The sequence below is a fragment of the Alexandromys fortis genome, unplaced genomic scaffold (genome assembly GCF_014885135.2).
Source record: "Alexandromys fortis isolate MF-2015 unplaced genomic scaffold, M_Fortis_MF-2015_v1.1 scaffold_0, whole genome shotgun sequence".
Lineage (NCBI taxonomy): Eukaryota > Metazoa > Chordata > Mammalia > Rodentia > Cricetidae > Alexandromys > Alexandromys fortis.
Genome location: NW_026067949.1, coordinates 45,158,415 through 45,175,814, shown reverse-complemented (window position 1 = coordinate 45,175,814; position 17,400 = coordinate 45,158,415). Strand labels below are relative to the sequence as shown.

At 39.1% G+C, this 17,400-nt stretch overlaps 1 protein-coding gene across 1 annotated transcript in view; it reads right to left on the bottom strand.

Annotated features, from left to right (window-relative positions):
- The window catches only part of Mrpl1 (mitochondrial ribosomal protein L1), a 53,527-nt gene extending 36,794 nt beyond the window's left edge, over positions 1 to 16,733 (bottom strand). Inside the window, exons 1-3 of the mRNA XM_050150178.1 lie at positions 16,535 to 16,733; positions 12,600 to 12,717; positions 1,888 to 2,152 (exon numbers count right to left, since the gene is read on the bottom strand). Of these exons, the coding sequence (XP_050006135.1) occupies positions 1,888 to 2,152; positions 12,600 to 12,717; positions 16,535 to 16,565 (414 nt within the window). The 5' untranslated portion in view covers positions 16,566 to 16,733. The remainder of the gene's footprint in view (positions 1 to 1,887; positions 2,153 to 12,599; positions 12,718 to 16,534) is intronic.
- Between the last annotated feature and the right edge of the window lie 667 nt (positions 16,734 to 17,400).

The window sequence follows — 17,400 nt, the reverse complement described above, 5'->3', positions numbered from 1 at the left end:
TTATATATGTTTGTTTTAAAAAATAAATATCTAAATCTCCCTTCCTAGCTCCATACTCCATTGCATGTGGTTTCTATCTAAATCATTTAGTTTCTCAAACATTGGGATATACATTCATATCTGTATCTCTTTTGATATCGAAAAAAAAATCAGGGAATAAATGGAAACCTGGTTTCCATTAACCGAATGTCAACAGATGTTTGTTAACCTGAATTAAATTTTCAAATGTATTACAGACTCAAGGAAGATGAAGAAAACAGCTAGACATCCTAAGCAAGGAGAGGATCCCTTAATGTACACCATGGCTCTAGGCAATTATAAATACAAACCCTCGTTCTACAAGAGAAAGCCAAGACTGAAAAGAGCTTCTTAGAGAGTCTATTTTAGTGTAACCTAGATCACCATCACTTTCAGATGTATTTGGGAAGTGAATTGAAAATCCAAAATAAACAATGGCATCATTTGAGACACCATCCAATTAAGTACAAATCCTTTACTTCAGAATGAATCTCTTCAGTCATTTTGGTGAAGGACCTACCTAGATCTGTTGATCAGATCTCTGAGGGAGATTCCATATGAAAACAGGTTCTAGGCCCTCCATAGGCCTGACAGAAGAGAAACGGGACTGTTCCTCTGATAAAATTGATTTTATTTTTAGAATTTTTTTTTTTCAGGTAGCAATAGCTTCCTGGGGATTTTTCAGACCAGAAGGCATAAATTCTTCAGTACACTTCATATCAGCCATTCAACTTACTTTCACTGATGGGCATTCCTTTCCTACTAACATGCCCAGTGGATTTCAGTAGTCTCCCAAGGTGAACAACCGCCATACTAGCACCTGGGGACACTGGCTTGCTCTACACATATTTGGTGAGAGGCATTAAACGATGAGCAGTAGGCTGCTTGCCTACAATGCTCAAGGCCCTGGAGTCAGTTCGCAGCCCTGGGGTAACAAAAACTGAGCAAACTAAGACAAAGATCAAATCATTAGTATCATACTCTATAAATAGATTCCATGTCCAAATGATGCCTGAGGTCTTACAAGACACCGTTATGTCTTATACCCCCATTATTGAGAAAAGGTAATATAAAAACTTTTCATATGAATAATTAACAGTAATATACAAAATAAAAATTATCACATGGTTGATATTTATCTAAGAAGTGACCCAAGCCTTGGTTCAGTTCTTAACTCTTTCTTTTTTATGCCAAATAGTCTACATCTGCATCTCAATTTCCTGATATTACTACAAAATTAAATGCAAAAGTCAATGCAAAGTACTGCTGAATAAAGTGACTAGCTGCAGGAAGTTCCCAGTGATGTTGACTGTCATTAGGAAGCTCCTACTAAGCTGATATATATAACCATATTTAATCTTTTTTCCCCGTTTATTTATTAACCATATTTAATCTTGAATGGAGCTACACAAACTCAACATTTTACCTTTATAATAAAAGTGAGCATGCTGAAATATAAAAAGGCAAAGCAAGGAATCCAAGGAAAGAAGACAACTTCCTAGCAAGCTTTCAACATATTTTATATTTTGTAAGAAATATATTTCTCATAGTAACTTAGAAAGACCATCAGACTTTCTAAAAATTATTAAAAGGAATTTTTAATTTTACTTTTACATAAATTAGCTTATCTGAAGTAGCCAGTTTAATTATGGCTTTTTGATACCTCCTGAGTTTTGGCTGTTCTTCTCCATCCACCCCAGCTCTCCCCTTCACCACCTCCATCTCCATGTAAATAAACCCTTTCCACCCCCAGTCTCCCAGCTTCAACTTTCAAATCACATGTTCTCTACCCCTACTCCTACCCGGAACTTTACAACTTAAAAGCATCAATTTATGTGTCTATTTTAATAAAAACACAAGGCTACATACCTTTTTCCCCAATGACATATCTAATGTTAAATCAAGGTAGACGCCTTGCTTTGGATTTGTGAAGTCCAGAACCTGAAACTTCTTAAGTAAGTGAATAGCTTTCTCCACCTCATAGATCCGCCTTGGGTACAAGCGTTTTAAATAGACATCATCTTCAGGTTCACTTTCCATATACGTATATGACTTTATTTTTTCTATATCATCTGGATTTTCATCTGACATCTTTTCCTTGTCTTTTCCTTCTTTCTTAATTTTCCTTGCCGGCCTTAAAACAAGATACATGAAAAGGTCAGTTACATCAGAATGTATTCAAGGAGATCTTTTCTAAAATGTCGATTGGCATGAGACAGAAAACCAACAAGACAGTTTTTTTTTAAGATTTATTTATTTATTTATTTATTTATTTATTTATTTATTTATTTATTTTATATACAACATTCAGCTTCCATGTATGTCCACACACCAGAAGAGGACGCCAAATCTCATTACAGATGGTTGTGAGCCACCATGTGGTTGCTGGGAATTGAACTCAGGGCCTCTGGAAGAGCAGCCAGTGCTCTTCACCACCAAGCCATCCCTCCAGCCCCCAACAAGACAGTTTAACTCAATAGTACTGACTACTTTACAGTTTCCCTAGCTCAACAAATACCAAGGAACCTGTACAGTTTGCAGTCAGTAAACGGTGAATGAAGCAGTATTGCTAAGCTCTGAAAGCTTACAAAGGGGCAGAGGAAACATACGTGTAAAGGAATGGCGTCAACATACTGTGCTGAGTATTAAAAGGCTCTTAACAGGTCTTATGAAGACGCTTAGCCCAACCTAGGAAGTTGTGAAAGAAAAGATCCCACAGTCAATCACTGAAGGATTAAAAAAGATAGTCCGGATATATACCTAAAGGAACTGTCCATACACAAACTAGTACACAAATGTTCCTAGAGACATTATTCATTAACAGCCCCAAGGGTAAAGGAACCCAATGTCTCATCTGCTGAATAAAAATATAAACTGCGGCATTATACTACGATGGAATGCCCCTGCTCATTTTTAAGTCGCATACAAGTGATGAGTTCTGGCGCATTTTCATAGAGATCTGTTGCTCTGTTTCTCTTTAGTCACCACCTTCCCACACTACTCTGCTCCTCCCCTTCGCCCCTCCCTGCAGTCGCCCTTCTGCTTTTATGCCACTTGAGTTCCACTATCCTGTCTTTAACACAACTAATGATCACACTTTAATTTTCTAACAAAACGAACATATTTTTCTGCAGATATCTTGATACTTTTTTATGGCTGAAATAAATTCCATTGTGGATATGAACCACATTTTGCTTTATCCATTTATCTGTTGATAGATAAGCTGGCTGATGTCACAGCTTAGCTATTTTGAATTAGTGTACCAATAAACACAGACAGATGTGCACCAATCTCTACTATGTTGATTTACGATCCCTTGGGTAAATACTCAGGAGCAGTATATATGTAGTTTAATTTTCAGTTTTTCGAGGAATCTACACACTGACTTCTACCTTGTTTACATTTGCATCCCTTTTCCTATAGCCCTCCAGCATGTTGTCATTTGTTTTCTTGGTGGTAGCCATTCTGACTGGAGTGAGATAAAACCCTGAAAAGTTTTAATTTTTTTAAACTTTAAATAATATATATATATATAATGTATACAATATTCTGTCTGCGTGTATGCCTGCAGGCCAGAAGAGAGCACCAGACCTCATTACAGATGATTGTGAGCCACCATGTGATTGCTCGGAATTGAACTCAGGACCTTTGGAAGAGCAGGCAATGCTCTTAACCTCTGAGCCATCTCTCCAGCCCCAAAGTTCTAAATTCATATGGGGTGCGTGTGCGTGACGGTGTGCATGCCACATATATGGAGATCAGAGAACAACTTCTGGCAGCAGGGTCTTTCCATCATGTGGATCCAGGAAGTCTAGTTGTCAGATCTCATGACAGGTACCTTTACCCACTGGACCATCTTGCCAGCACTCAAAGCAGTTTTAATTTGAACTGCTATGTAGCTAAGATTGTTGAACATTTTGTCAAGTATTGGCCATATATATTTCTTCTGAAAATGGTCTGCTCAATTCATTAGCCCATTTATTGATTGTATAAATTTTTGTGGGGTTTTTTTTTTTTTGGTTCTTTATAGATTCTAAATATCTATTCCCCTGCCTAATGCACAGCTGGAAAAAGATTTTTGTTCTATTCTATAGGCCATCTTTTCACTCTGGTGATTTTTTTTCCTTTGCAATGTATACAGAAGCTTTTTAATTTCATGTAACCCCGTCTGTCAATTCTTGGATTGATTTCCTATACTGCTGATCCTTTTTAGAAAGTCCTTGTTTACATGTTAAAGAGACTATAATAGAATATTAATCAAGAAAAAGAACAAAGTACTTAACTCATGCTACAATATGTATTAACCTTAAAAACAATATACAAATACATTAATAGTATAGTATCTTTATTATATAGTGAGAGAAAACAGTCACAAAACAACACAAATTATTCTATTTATACAAAATATCACAAATGGGAGTGTGAATCAGAATTAAAAGCAGACTTAGTGGTCATCTAGGGATGGAGAAGGGGGTGGTAAGGGAGATGGACATTAAAGAGAGGATATCTGGAAGAATAATGAAAATATTCTAAATATTACAGTAATGTTTGCACAACTCTAGGTATATAACAAAAAACTACTGAGCTATATACCTTAAATACCTGAATTGTGCTATATATGAAATGTATCTTAATGAAGCCACTATTAAAGAAAGAAAAAACAGGTTGGCAAAGAAACAGAGTAAAAAGTATTGAGAGTCATGGAATGAAGTGTTAGGAAAGGGACCACTGCAAATCATGTGATGACAGTGAGAGCTGACTCTTTTCTGTAAAGGATCAGAAAGCAATGTTTTAGCTTTGTGAGTCATGTAGTCTCCATCGCCATGATTCAACTTTGCTACTGCAAAAGCAGCTGTAAGAAATCCATAAATGGATAAGCATGGCTAAGTTCCAATAAAGCTTTATTTACAGACACTGGATTTGAACTGCATAATTCTTATGTGTCACAAATATTGAAATATATAAAAATTAGAATAGGGAAAAAATAGTAAAATGCCTTTGGCACAGCGTGGGGACCTGAGATCAGTCCCCAGAACACACATTAAAAACCGTATCTGGTGCATGTTCCTCCGATCCCAGAGCTGAGGAGGCAGGGACCAGAAGATCCCTAGAGCTCACTGGTTAGCCTAATCAGTTCACTCTGATGAGGGCCCAGTGAGACATTCTGTATCAAAAAGAAGCTGGATGGCTCCTGGGCCAGAGATTACACCTGATGATAATCTCTGACCTACACACACAGAAACATGATCACACACAAATTAAAATAAGTAAAAGAAAAATCCCTTTTAGCCTCATAAACTATGCTGTGGAACAATGGTCTTGTACCCTGCAAAGGCAGGCAGATCTCTGTGAGTTCAAGGACAGCCTGGTCTACAGAGTGAGTTCCAGGACAGCCAAAGATACCCAGAGAAATCCTGTCTCAAAAACCCAAAAATTAATAATAAAAATAAAAGAGTTTAAAATAAAGTCACATAAAGATGGAAAGTACACAGAGATTCTGGATACTATATGTTATTGCATTGTCTTTGAATTGTTTGATGGCTGAGGAAGGAGCAACAGCTGCTAAAAGACATTTGATTATAAATGCTGCTAGATTAAACCAACAAATACATTTTGAAAATGCCTTGAATTCAAAATTTAAGTCAAAAGATATGGAGAAGAGGTTTTGCTTTTGTTTCCATAGGAAATGAGAGGCTGTCGATTCATTCTGAGTTAAGAAAAGTCAGGTTTGATCAGGAAGACCCCCCTGAAAAAATCCCCAATAGGAATGGATGGCCCAGATGATCCATAATTTCAAAGGACCTCTGTTGGAGTTTCCTCTGAGTTCCACATCCAGAACAGACTCAAGCCTCACAGAATATTCCAGTCAGGACTTGACCATAATCCTACATTTTCTTTAGGGCCCCATAAAATTATCAGTGCCCCCAATCAGCAGTAAGTAGCCTAGAAAACTATGCCCACATTCCCAAAAAAATGGATTATGAATTTTTTTTCTTTATTTAGAGTGTTGGTTACAAGTTGTTATGGATAATGGTCTGGAAGAAAGTTAAATAAAGGAGATTAAATTCAGAGTTCTTGTTTTGAAAAAAAGGGGACAATAGTCTTGTACCGCGTAAAGATTTGTCACTTGTGCTGGTTTAATAAAACGCTCACTGGCCAGTAGCCAGGCAGGAAGTATAGGCAGAACAAGAGAATTCTGGAAAGAGGAAAGGCTCAGTCTACAGTAGTCACACAGATACAGAGGAAGCAAGATGAGAATGCCTCACTTATAAAGGTCCAAACCACATGGCTAACACAGACAAGAATTATGGGTTAATGTAAGATGTAAGAGTTAGTTAATAAGAAAGGCTAAGCTAATAGGTCGACAAGTTTATAATTAATGTAAGTCTCTGTATATTTCTTTGGGACTGAACAGCTGCGGGCTCAGGCAGAACAGAAATCTTTGTCAACAAAACTATACAAAAGTAGATAGTAAAGCAGATCTGCCCCACCACAGTTTGCAACTGCAGAACTCAAGAGGTAATAGAGAAAGTGGGAAGCTGGGAGGTAGGCTTGGAAACCCAGGATCACAATGAGGCTGTTTTAGAGGCACAGACAAGCCAGCAAGCAAGAATGACATCTGAATTTCAAGTTTAGAGAATCCCAGCTGCAAAAGAAGAGACAGCCCTGAAGGGATGGAGTAGGAAGTAAAAGGATATTCCCTCTCTTTCCTCTGAGAAGGGTGGCCAAGGCTGAATAAACAGCGACAAGGCTGAAAAGATGATAGAATAGAAAAATGTTTGCAAGGTAAATACAGAAGATGGGGATAGAAAGAACAGTCTAAAACGCCTCTTGTGGTTTAGGCTTGAGGAACCAACAGGTGTGGAAGGAATAGTGTATCATTAACTAGGAGCTGGAAGAAAAAAACGTGACCCAGTTCTCTGGAGAAGGAGCTAGTCAAAGGGATATGCTCTGTGCCCAACAGACAAGTGCTCTCTACCTCCTCTCTTGATTCAAGTCCCCAAGGAACAGAATGCATTCTTACAAAACACCTAGGGAATGATGTCAAAGAGGAAACGCAGATAAAAGTTTAAAGCTAAGAAAACAAAGCTAGAGGTAATATAATTTTCCAACATTCATTGAAATCACAAAAGTTTTAAATTAGTAAAACATTATTCTAGTAAGGTATCTGTGTTCTTTAGTAGATAGAATAGTGGCCACGGATGTGGCTTGTGTGTCAAATGTCACGTACAGGCTCATGTGTTTGAATACTGGGTCCCTAGCTAATGGCCCTATTTGAGACACTGGGGACCCTTTAGGAGGTGGAATCAGGCTGGACTAAGTGGATCTCCCTGGGAAAGGTCTTGAGGTGGATAGCTCAACCCTGTTTCTTGTTCTCTCTCTGCTTTCTAATCAATCCAGATGTGAAAAGCATCCCCCCACTCCCCTCACCACAGTCAAAGGCTGCTCCTGCCACCAGGCCTTCCCTACCAGGCTGTACTATACCCGCAAGCCATGAGCCAAAATAATTCACCCCTCTTAGGTTGCCTTCTGTAAGATATTTTGTAACTGAAATGAGAAAAAATAACTAGTACACCCCCAGAAGACAACCATGTCAGGATAGTGACCAAAGAGAGTTTGCATGTGCCTAAGATTAAAGAGATGGAGAGATTACCCTAGATTATCATCATGAGTCCAACCACCTAACCCTTACAGCGAGAACTTTCCCCTTTCCCAGCAGCTGCCACTGCTCCAAGACTGAGGAATGTGAGCAGGGTCCTGCAGGTGGAGTGACGAGGAAACTCACTCTGCTTACAGCGTCCAGACAGTAACTACCAACACCTCACTCAGTCCAACATGCTCCATGTCAGACACGAAATCTAGACAAGTATAACACAGAAAATCATGTTGTTTTAAGCCCCAAAGCTTGTGGTCATCTGTTACAGTAGTAACAGAAAATAAATATAAAGTATCAGAAAACATATGGGAAAGAAATAATGGCAATTTTTTTTTTTACTCTCAGAATCAACCTAACATAAAATTCAATTCTTCTTCTTAGCACTCAACAAATCCTCTTATCACCACTAATAATAGTATCCTCCCCACTAATAAGCAACTGAACACACTGGCAAATAATGATAATCTTCATTTTAATGGCGCAGGCTCCTTTCAGACTGCTGACAGTAAATTTAAGTAAATGCCCATGTCTCAGTAGCTCTACTGAGTACCTACTAAATCCTGACACCTCCCACACAGGAGGAACCACATTTTAATCTTATATTTACTAACGGAGTAACAAAGCCAAAGGCAGACCAGAGAGTCTGTTTAGGAAGAGAGTGTTCTATTTAAAATAAACAGAGGTTCTAGTCAAAGCCTTCAAATTTACATTAAATAAAATCTTCACAGCTAAGTTTTCAAATATTTAATATGAAAATAATATGAAATCTCCAGAGGCTGAAGTGACTTTTTTTGTAAATATAAATATTTGTGAAGCCCTAAAAAGTCTGATAAATGAGATTATGACGGTTAGAGCACAAGGTACTTACTTATCTGTGGTTGGGACTTTGCTTCATAAAATATTTGAGTTGTTCAATGTAAACATTTTTAGGTTTCAAGTGGAACAATGCCTTAGGAAATATGAGTATGACAACATCAGAGTATAGAACAAACAAGACTCTCAGGAAACTGCTACTGTAGTGTAAGCTTACAATCCCAGCACTTGGGAGGGAGACGGGGAAGACCTTGAGTTCAAAGCCAACCTAAGCTATACAGCCAGGTCCAGTCCAGATGAAGCCATACAATATGACCCTTTCTCATTTACTCTGGGGACAAAGTACTTGGTCACTCAAGGTCCTGAGTTCTATCTCTACTACCTCAAAAGGGAGGTGGAAGGAAAACACATTAATCAAAAAAGCAAACTGCAATTAAACAAAATCCTCAGCACAAATATGGTACAAACTAATCTCACAAACCCATGCTTTGCTCCCACAGCTCTCCAAATCCACCGTCTTTACTCAGAAGAGTCACGTTTAAAGACTTCTGTTGCTCATGCAGTTAGGTTAGACTATCAAAGAGCTTAAGAGCTGTGACTTTGAGATCAATATAAATCATGCTGGAAAGAGGGGGAGGAGGAGGACACCTGGCAGTCCGCATCAAGAGAACAGAATTATCGCAGTTACCTGGGTAACTAAACCACACAGATTAAATGAGTAACAAGAGATTGTACTCAGCTAATGACTTTCGTCCTGCCACATCTGTCCTCTAAATACAGAAACATGAGAGGAAGAGCAATCCATGGTCAGACCCAACCACAGAAGATGAGAAAAACAGTGCTATAATAAAGTTCACTTCAGGACTTGAAAAATCTGTGACCCCCAAGAAAACAATCCATGTATTTCAAAAGCAAAAAATCTTTTACTTTGAGGTGTTTTGTTTATTTTCGTAAAACTAAGTAGAACTAAATAATGATATTTAAGGCTAATACGAGATAAATACACTAACATCTCTAATAGTGATTTATTCTTTACTTTTTAAACTAAATGCAGTTCTGCTCCACTTAAACTGAAAGTTGGAAAACGCGCTAGCATGGAGAAGGAAGATAATGAAAATCCCCAGCTCTTCTTGACAACACCGTGGAGACAGAACACACAGCTGAGAACTGCAGGTAATCCAGTAGCCTGAACTCCAAGGAGAGCCAGCCCTCTCCACACCCTCACATGTCTCTCTAGTGACAGAACTCGGAGAAAGGCAAGCGGGTAAGACAAAACTGAGGGGCCAGTGTGGCAACAGAAGCCCAGGAGCACATGGGGAGTTCATGCTTTAATGGGCCTTTCCCACACACCTCCACGGATGCATCAGGGAAAGACTGCAGTTGCTGGAGACTAGAGAGCCTTCTGGGAGGGTGCAGGATGGAGGGAAAGGCAAACACTCACTCTATCTATAGAAAGGAAGAGTGCTAAAGTCAAGGCAGGAAACAGTACAGGGCCCAGTCTACTATATATCCAGTCGGAGGTAGAGGCAGAGACTGCTCTTCCTCCCAGCTCTAGCCAGTCAAGCACTGAGCACTAGGTGACAACCGCCTACTGCTAGAGGAGGCCAAGGCCCCCGTGGAGATGCAGCTGCACAGAAGGAAACAGCACCAACAACACCACAAAGAAAAACCCAGCAACCCAACCCCCATGCTGAGCACAAAGTAATGGTACAGAGATTTCGGCTGGTGGTAGCCATGGAAACCACAAAACCCAAACCTAGCTCAGTCCTTCACTACACTGGCTCAACATGACACATTAAAAGACAAGCCTACTTGCTGTGTAAAAACTATTTACTTCAGTGTTGACTATAGTACACAGGACATCCAGCATTTTATTTTTAGAAAGATACATAAAAAAGCAAAAAAAAAAAAAAAAAAAAAAAAANAAAAAAAAAAAAAAAAAAAAAAAAAAAAAAAAAGACCCCCATTATAAAGAGAGAAACAGGATCAGACTCAGATGGCCCAGTGGCAAACAAACAAAAATCCAGGATCTGCTACTGGGAAATGGAGTCGGGTTGGAGAGGGCTCAGAATGACAGAGAGCAAAGCATGGTATCTCAAGCAAGGCAATCTCAGGGCTCAGAAGGCAGAGGCAGAGGCAGGCAGGCCTCTGTGAGTTCAAGGCTAGTCTGGCATCTTCCAGACCACCTAGGACTACTTAGATTCTGTCTCAAACTGAAAACAAAAATAAAGAACAAAGAAAAGCAATGCCTCAGATCTTGACTCTATGAACTATTTTTAGTAGATTCTGAAGTTAGTCATTAAAAAAATAAAGATTACAACTAAAATTGTGAACACATCTCATCAAGTTACTAAATAATCTTATGACAAGGTTCCATACCTTTCTAAAGTGGGCAATATTTCTCATGCTATGCTTTTAGATCAGTGAAAAGCATCAAACTGTAGAATAAGAATTGGAGATGACATATGATAGGAATTTCCTAGAGGATAAGCAAAAATGTTTTAGAATGTCCTTAAAATAAGCCAATAATACTTGCATATAGCAGAAATAAAAAGAAAACTGCACAAAAAGCAGGCAAAAGATATACATGAGAAATACACTAAAGAAATGGAAGCACGGATAACTTCTAATATAGAAAATTGGCCACTCTTCCTTCACGCTGTCTACCTCTGGGTTATGTTGTTCTAAATTACTACTGGACTATGCTGCTCACGAGTACTACAATTTAGATTCCTAGCACCTAAATAAAATTTAATCTTTGGGCTTCCATTCCTCTATCTGAGAAATGCTCTTCATAGTTATCTGTCTTCATAACTGTTATGAAAATTAAATGAGCAAGTATATAAAAAGTGCTCAATTATAATACTAATTATTATATAGCACATAAGAATTCTGTAATTTTTAATCGTTAATATCCTATAGCTCTTAAGCATTTAATTATTTTTCTCTCAGCCATTTCTTTTAACTACAGAAATTGTGACATTAGGAAAAAAATTTCAGAAAAAGATGATACTCTGCTTTATACTTCATTAACATCAATACCCTTGGGGAAACAAACAGTGTTATGCCCAACAACCAAATGGCATGAGCCTTAAGTCCAAGAGCTCAGCCAACGTTGCCTTTCAGTACTTTCCCTCATTCAGTTCAACAGTGCATCATCAATCGAGCTCTTCATACTCTTGGTAATCAGAAGCTGTGAGAACAAATTTCATCCCTTTATATTTCCATATGTGGAAAGTCTACATAAGAAACTATAAATATATATGTATATGCATGTGTGTATTTCTACATAACACAATGAACATTAAAAATTTGAAATTCTAATATATAATTCCAGAACTGGCAATCCTGTAACATCTAATTATAAAAAGCACCTAGGAGAAAATATCATTTAAAAAGAAGGAAAAAAAACAGTTTTAGAACTAAACTTCTTGAGTTCAAATCGTCATTCTGACAGATGCTGCTTCTCTGCTCAAGACTGGCTCTATCATCTCATTGTGATGGTTAGTTCTCACTGTTGACTGGAAGCCATCGAAGTCATTTGAGAAGAGTCTCAGTGAGGAATCTGCTGGGTTGTGTTGGCCTGAGGTCATGCTGAGAGAGTCTCTTAAGTGGGTTACCTGGGGTAGACAGACTCACCCATTTCAAAGGCTGGGCCCCCAACTGTATGAAAATGGGGGAGCAGATAAGCACAGGAAAGAACACACACTCTCTCTGCTCTAGACTGTGGATACAAGCTGCTGCTTCGGGTTACGTGTGACTTGGTTACCCCACAATGATGGGCTAGGACTTGGAACTGTTCATCAAATAAACCTTTCCCTCCTAAGTTGCTTCTGTCAGGGTATTTTACAGAAAAACTGAGACATTATTGGTAACTTGATATCCATCTCTTAAAATGAACATAACACAATAGCCACAACATGCCAGTGGTGAGCAATCAACTCAAGATGTTCATAGATGCTGCTATTATCACGTCTTCTCTTCCCCTTGGAACACCAAAGTCAATGGAGTACAGACAATGAACTTTTACAACTACGGATCTTTATAGAACTATGGTTGTCAATCAGAACTTTAACAGTAAGTGAAGCAGCTAAAAATAAAAAATACTTACTTTGTAGCAGCAGCAGCAGCAAAATGTCTGTGGGTCCAGAGAATATTCACAGAGCAAAGGGAAGGAGGGACCTGGTAAGCTGTCTTGGAAAGACAATGCCTTTGATGTCGTATCAAGGCTTGGAAGAAAAGGAAAATATAACATTAATCATCACAGTCATACATTTTTCATTCTAAAAATCAGTATTTTCAAAACAAGAGCAACTAATATTTGGTGGTTCTCAACCACTTTTAAAAAGTATAAGAATAGCGGCTGGAATTTTTTTTAAACACATAATAATGGGGCTGCCTCAAAAGCAAGAGAATATGAGTTTGGATTTCTCTAGAATGCTGTGGGATAATGCTCTTATAGCCTGTAAAGATTTGTCACCTGGCCAAATGGTGGTGGGGCACGCCTTTAATCCCAGTACTCGGGAGGCAGAGGCAGGTGGATCTTTGTGAGTTCGAGACCAGCCTGGTCTACAAGAGCTAGTTCCAGGATAGGTTCCAAAGCTACAGAGAAACCCTGTCTCGAAAAATCAAAATAAAATAAAATAAAATTTGTCACCTGTACTGATTTAATAAAACACTGATTGGCCAGTAGCCAGGCAGAAAATATAGGCAGGGCAACCTGACGAGGAGAATTCTGGGAAGAAGAAAAGTTCAGTGTGCAGTCACCAGCCAAATGCAGAGGAATCAAGATGAGAATGATTCACTGAGTATGGTACCAAGCCAACGTGGCTAAACATAAGTAAGAATTATAGGTTAATTTAAGTTGTAAGAGCTGGTTAATAATAAACCTGAGCTAAAAGGCCAACCAGTTTATAGCTAATATAAGCCTCTGTGTGTTTTGTTGGGACTGAATGACTGTAGAATCAGGCAGGACAGAATTTCTGTCTATACCAGAATTCACATGAAAAGCTGGATGGTGGCATATGCCTACACTCCCAGGAATAGTAAGATACCAGGAAGCTTCGGCAAGCTAGCCTGACCTATATGGTAAAGTTCCAGATCAGTAAGAGACCATGTCTCAACAGAAAGTGGTAGAAATCTAAGGAATGATCCAAGGTTGTCGTCTGACCTCCACACAAGCAATGCACATAAATGCAAACACAGAAACACATGTGCACAAACATAAAATATCCAATAATAGGGGTAAGGTGTAGTTTCGTGGTAGTTCCTGGCCTAGCATGTGCAAGGCCCTGCATTCTATAAGCAGCACCACTAAAAGGAAAAATAAAGCTGAGAAATCATGCTTAGAGAAACAAAAAGCAAGCAGAGGTGTCTAATATCTAGCAACTTCTTCTATTCACTTATTTTATTTTGTTTTTGAGACAGGAGCTCTCCATTGATTATTGTGACCCGGAACTCACTAAGTATGGCCCAGGCTGAATTGAACTATAGGCAACATGTGATTACAGGCATGAGCTTTTATACCCTCTTCACCTATTTTTACTAATTTAAGCTCAATAGATTTATTTTATTCTTATTAATAAGAAGTATATACATATGTACCCCTAGTTTTTTAAATAGTTTCTATTTTATTTATTCATTTTTAAAGATGATACATTCACAGAGTTGTCCAAGTTCTAAAATCAGAACAAAGCGGGAAATTTGCCCTACCAGATCAAGACTTGTTATAAGAAGGGACAGGGAGGAGAGAGGGTAGTGTAGAGGATGAAAAGAAAGAGTCAAGCATAATTGTGTATGTGAAATTCAACAAAAACCATTTCTTTGTAAGCTAAATAAAAATTGATTAAAAGGAGATTATGTGGGATGCCAGGCTGTATGCTACAAATATGTATTGCTTTTATTGGTTGATGAATAAAGCTACTTTGGCCTCTGGCTAGGTGGAAAATCCAAGAAGAGAGATGGGGAGAAAGAAGATGGAGTTGAAAGAGACACCAGCACCCGCCAGAGAAGCAAGATGTGAGGTAAAAAATCATAGCCTCATGGTAAAATATAGAATGGAAATAGGTTAAGTTGTAAGAGCTAGTTAATAATAAGCCTAAGCTAATAGGCCAAAAAGTTTGTAATTAATATTAAGCCTCAGAGTAGTTCTTTGGGAAGGTAGGAAAGAAATAGGTGCAGAAGGACAGAGAAAAGACTTTCAGCTGCAGAGAGAAATTATAAAGACATGGTGGTTCTATATATTGATAATGGCACAAATACAGAAAGACAAACTGGTAACATTAAAAATAAATAAATAAACTCATCCAAAGTTCCCAGTACAAAGTAGGGGAAAACCCACTCAGAGGTGAATTGTAATGCTTAAAATGCTTTCAGAATAGAGGAAAATGTCTTTATAACCTTTAGGGAAGGAATGATTTCATAAACAAGACAAATAAAAAGTCAGGACTGTTATACAGAGAAACCTTGATTTAGACCCCCCTCCCCAAAAAAGTGGTTATATTTTTAAAAATGATTGTATTTATTATTAAAACCTTCAGTTTATCAAATTTACTTTTTAAAAATTAAAAATTGAGGCTATGGAGATGGCTTACTATCAGTAGAGTGCTTTCCATGAACCCCCAACACACATGTAAAACTCTCACATGTGGCTCCTCCTTGCAATTCCTATAAAAAGGAGGGTGATTCCTGTGACTCACTGGCCAGTCAGTGTAGACTCAAATTATACTACCATGTGAACACATTGCTATATTATATTGGTCAATGCAACTGACAAGACTTTTAACAATAGGCATGTTGGAGACTCCTGTTATGCCAATATGTGGGACACTGACCTTGGGTCAAATTGTGGGTTTTTTTTTCCCCACAAAACTTAATCAAGAAAGCAGTGTTTGATTTTACTGTGAGCACACAGTTTATAAATTAGTTAATCTAAGTATCATTGTTTTACATACCAGACTAAGAAGCCTCTAGAAAATGAAGTCACTTACCATATCAAATGCAGGGAGAGTTTATGTATTGCAGGTATGAGTGTGAACAAGAGCACCATTCTAGGAAGTAATATAGAATTGCCTAGCAAGCACATCATGACAGTGTAGCAGTCCTCTTCCAGACAAGTACCATGTACATGTGCTTTAACAGACATGTACAAGAACAACCAGAAGACTGTTTCTAAGTACAGAACTCCCGAGATGAACTCAAGCATGTATCTACCAGAGACTGGATAAAGACACTCTCCTGTACCAGAAAAAAAAAAATCAGCAAACTGCTATACACTGAGATTCACGAACACACTGAGCCCAAAGAGCCGTGACAGAAACACTACTTAGAATCTGCTATAGTAAGAACCAGAATTTTAAATTTCCAACAGTAATCAAACTGCTACAGACTGGGCAAAACCAAATTACAATAGCATCACTATTTATACACCCTACTAGACCTCTATCTTTATTTCCAACCCCTCAGTGGTCAATGTGTCACTGTCTTAGCACCCATTCACTCCACACAGAAAACTTCACTTGCCACCAGACAAAATAGTCCTCAGAGTTTCCTCAACCACTCATCAACATACCTGATGCTACATTCATTCTTTAAAACCTCCTCCCTCTCAGCCTTTCACAAGGAGACAGAAACTGTTCCATCTCTTTTAGTAGACACTGAAAGGTTAACAGTCCCAAGAGATCCATCCCTTCTCTCTAAACTTCACCTTCTCTCGGAGCCTCTCAGCAGTCTTTGCTGCCTCCCATATAAACACAGGCCACCACCCCTACTGCCTTGTACTCCTCACCCCTGACTGAAAGGACTGCCAATGTATTTTCCCTCCCATTCCACCCTCAGAGTGACCTGCTCCAAGAGAGAAACCCAGCGTCGCGCTGTGGGTCGCTTTGAAGTAGTGATGACTGTGTGGGCTGTGGAGCCCAGAACAAGCACGGGGGCATTTCGAATACCTAGAGCTGGCCCGTGCCTGCCAGACTCTGGCGTGTACTCGGCTGCAACAAGAGACGCGGCTCTAGACCTATTTTCCTTCCAGAACACTGGCTATCTTACCTCTACTGAGGCAACGTATGGCGGTCGCCATGTTGACTACTCCGGATTGTGTTGACGAAATTGGTCCCGCGGTTCAACTGCACCGGCAGGCGACAAAGGTTCCGCTGGGAAACTGGCAAAGGGGGAAGGTGTTGTTGGGAGCAGAGGAACAGGGCGGAGAGCCATCGTGGCGGTGATCCTGTCGGTTTCCCAGGCGGGGACTCCGTTTTGTGGTTAAAGCACAAAAGCTTTACAACCTTCAGGAAAGAATGACTTTGTTGAAAATGCGTAATTATTCATTCCTTCTTATTTTTTCTTTACATCCGGCAGATGTATTCAGAGCCATCATTTAAACAGAGGGAACCTAGTTTCCAGCCTAAAGTCCTGGAAAACCTGGAGTACCCCAGCTTCCTCTGCTACATTTCAGCTTTGCTAAGATATTTTTTTTCTTTAAATGCACGTTGTTAGGCGATAGTGCGCCGAGCTAACTTGTGCGAGGTCCTGAGTTCGATCCCTTTGATAGCAAAGGGAAAACAATCTGCCAAACTTCCAACCTCCCAAGGCGGATCAGGAGGTTCCACTCACTAACCCCCTTTCAACAAAACGCCAGAACAACGTTTATCTTCCAGCAATCTACTTTACAGTTTCCGGCCGCGGGCAAGCTGTGCCTTAAGACCAGCGAGCAGTACAGATCTTGGCGTTAGGAAACCAGTCTCGGGTTCTTGCTTTTTGTTTGTTTGTTTGCACCTAGTATACAAACGATCAGAGATAATCAGAGACCCGTGCACAAGTTATTCTCACACCTTATCCCCCCCCCCACCACGGATATATTACGTCACAGCTGCCAGGTGGTTTCTCTAAAACAAGTTTAATCACGAAGTAAATCA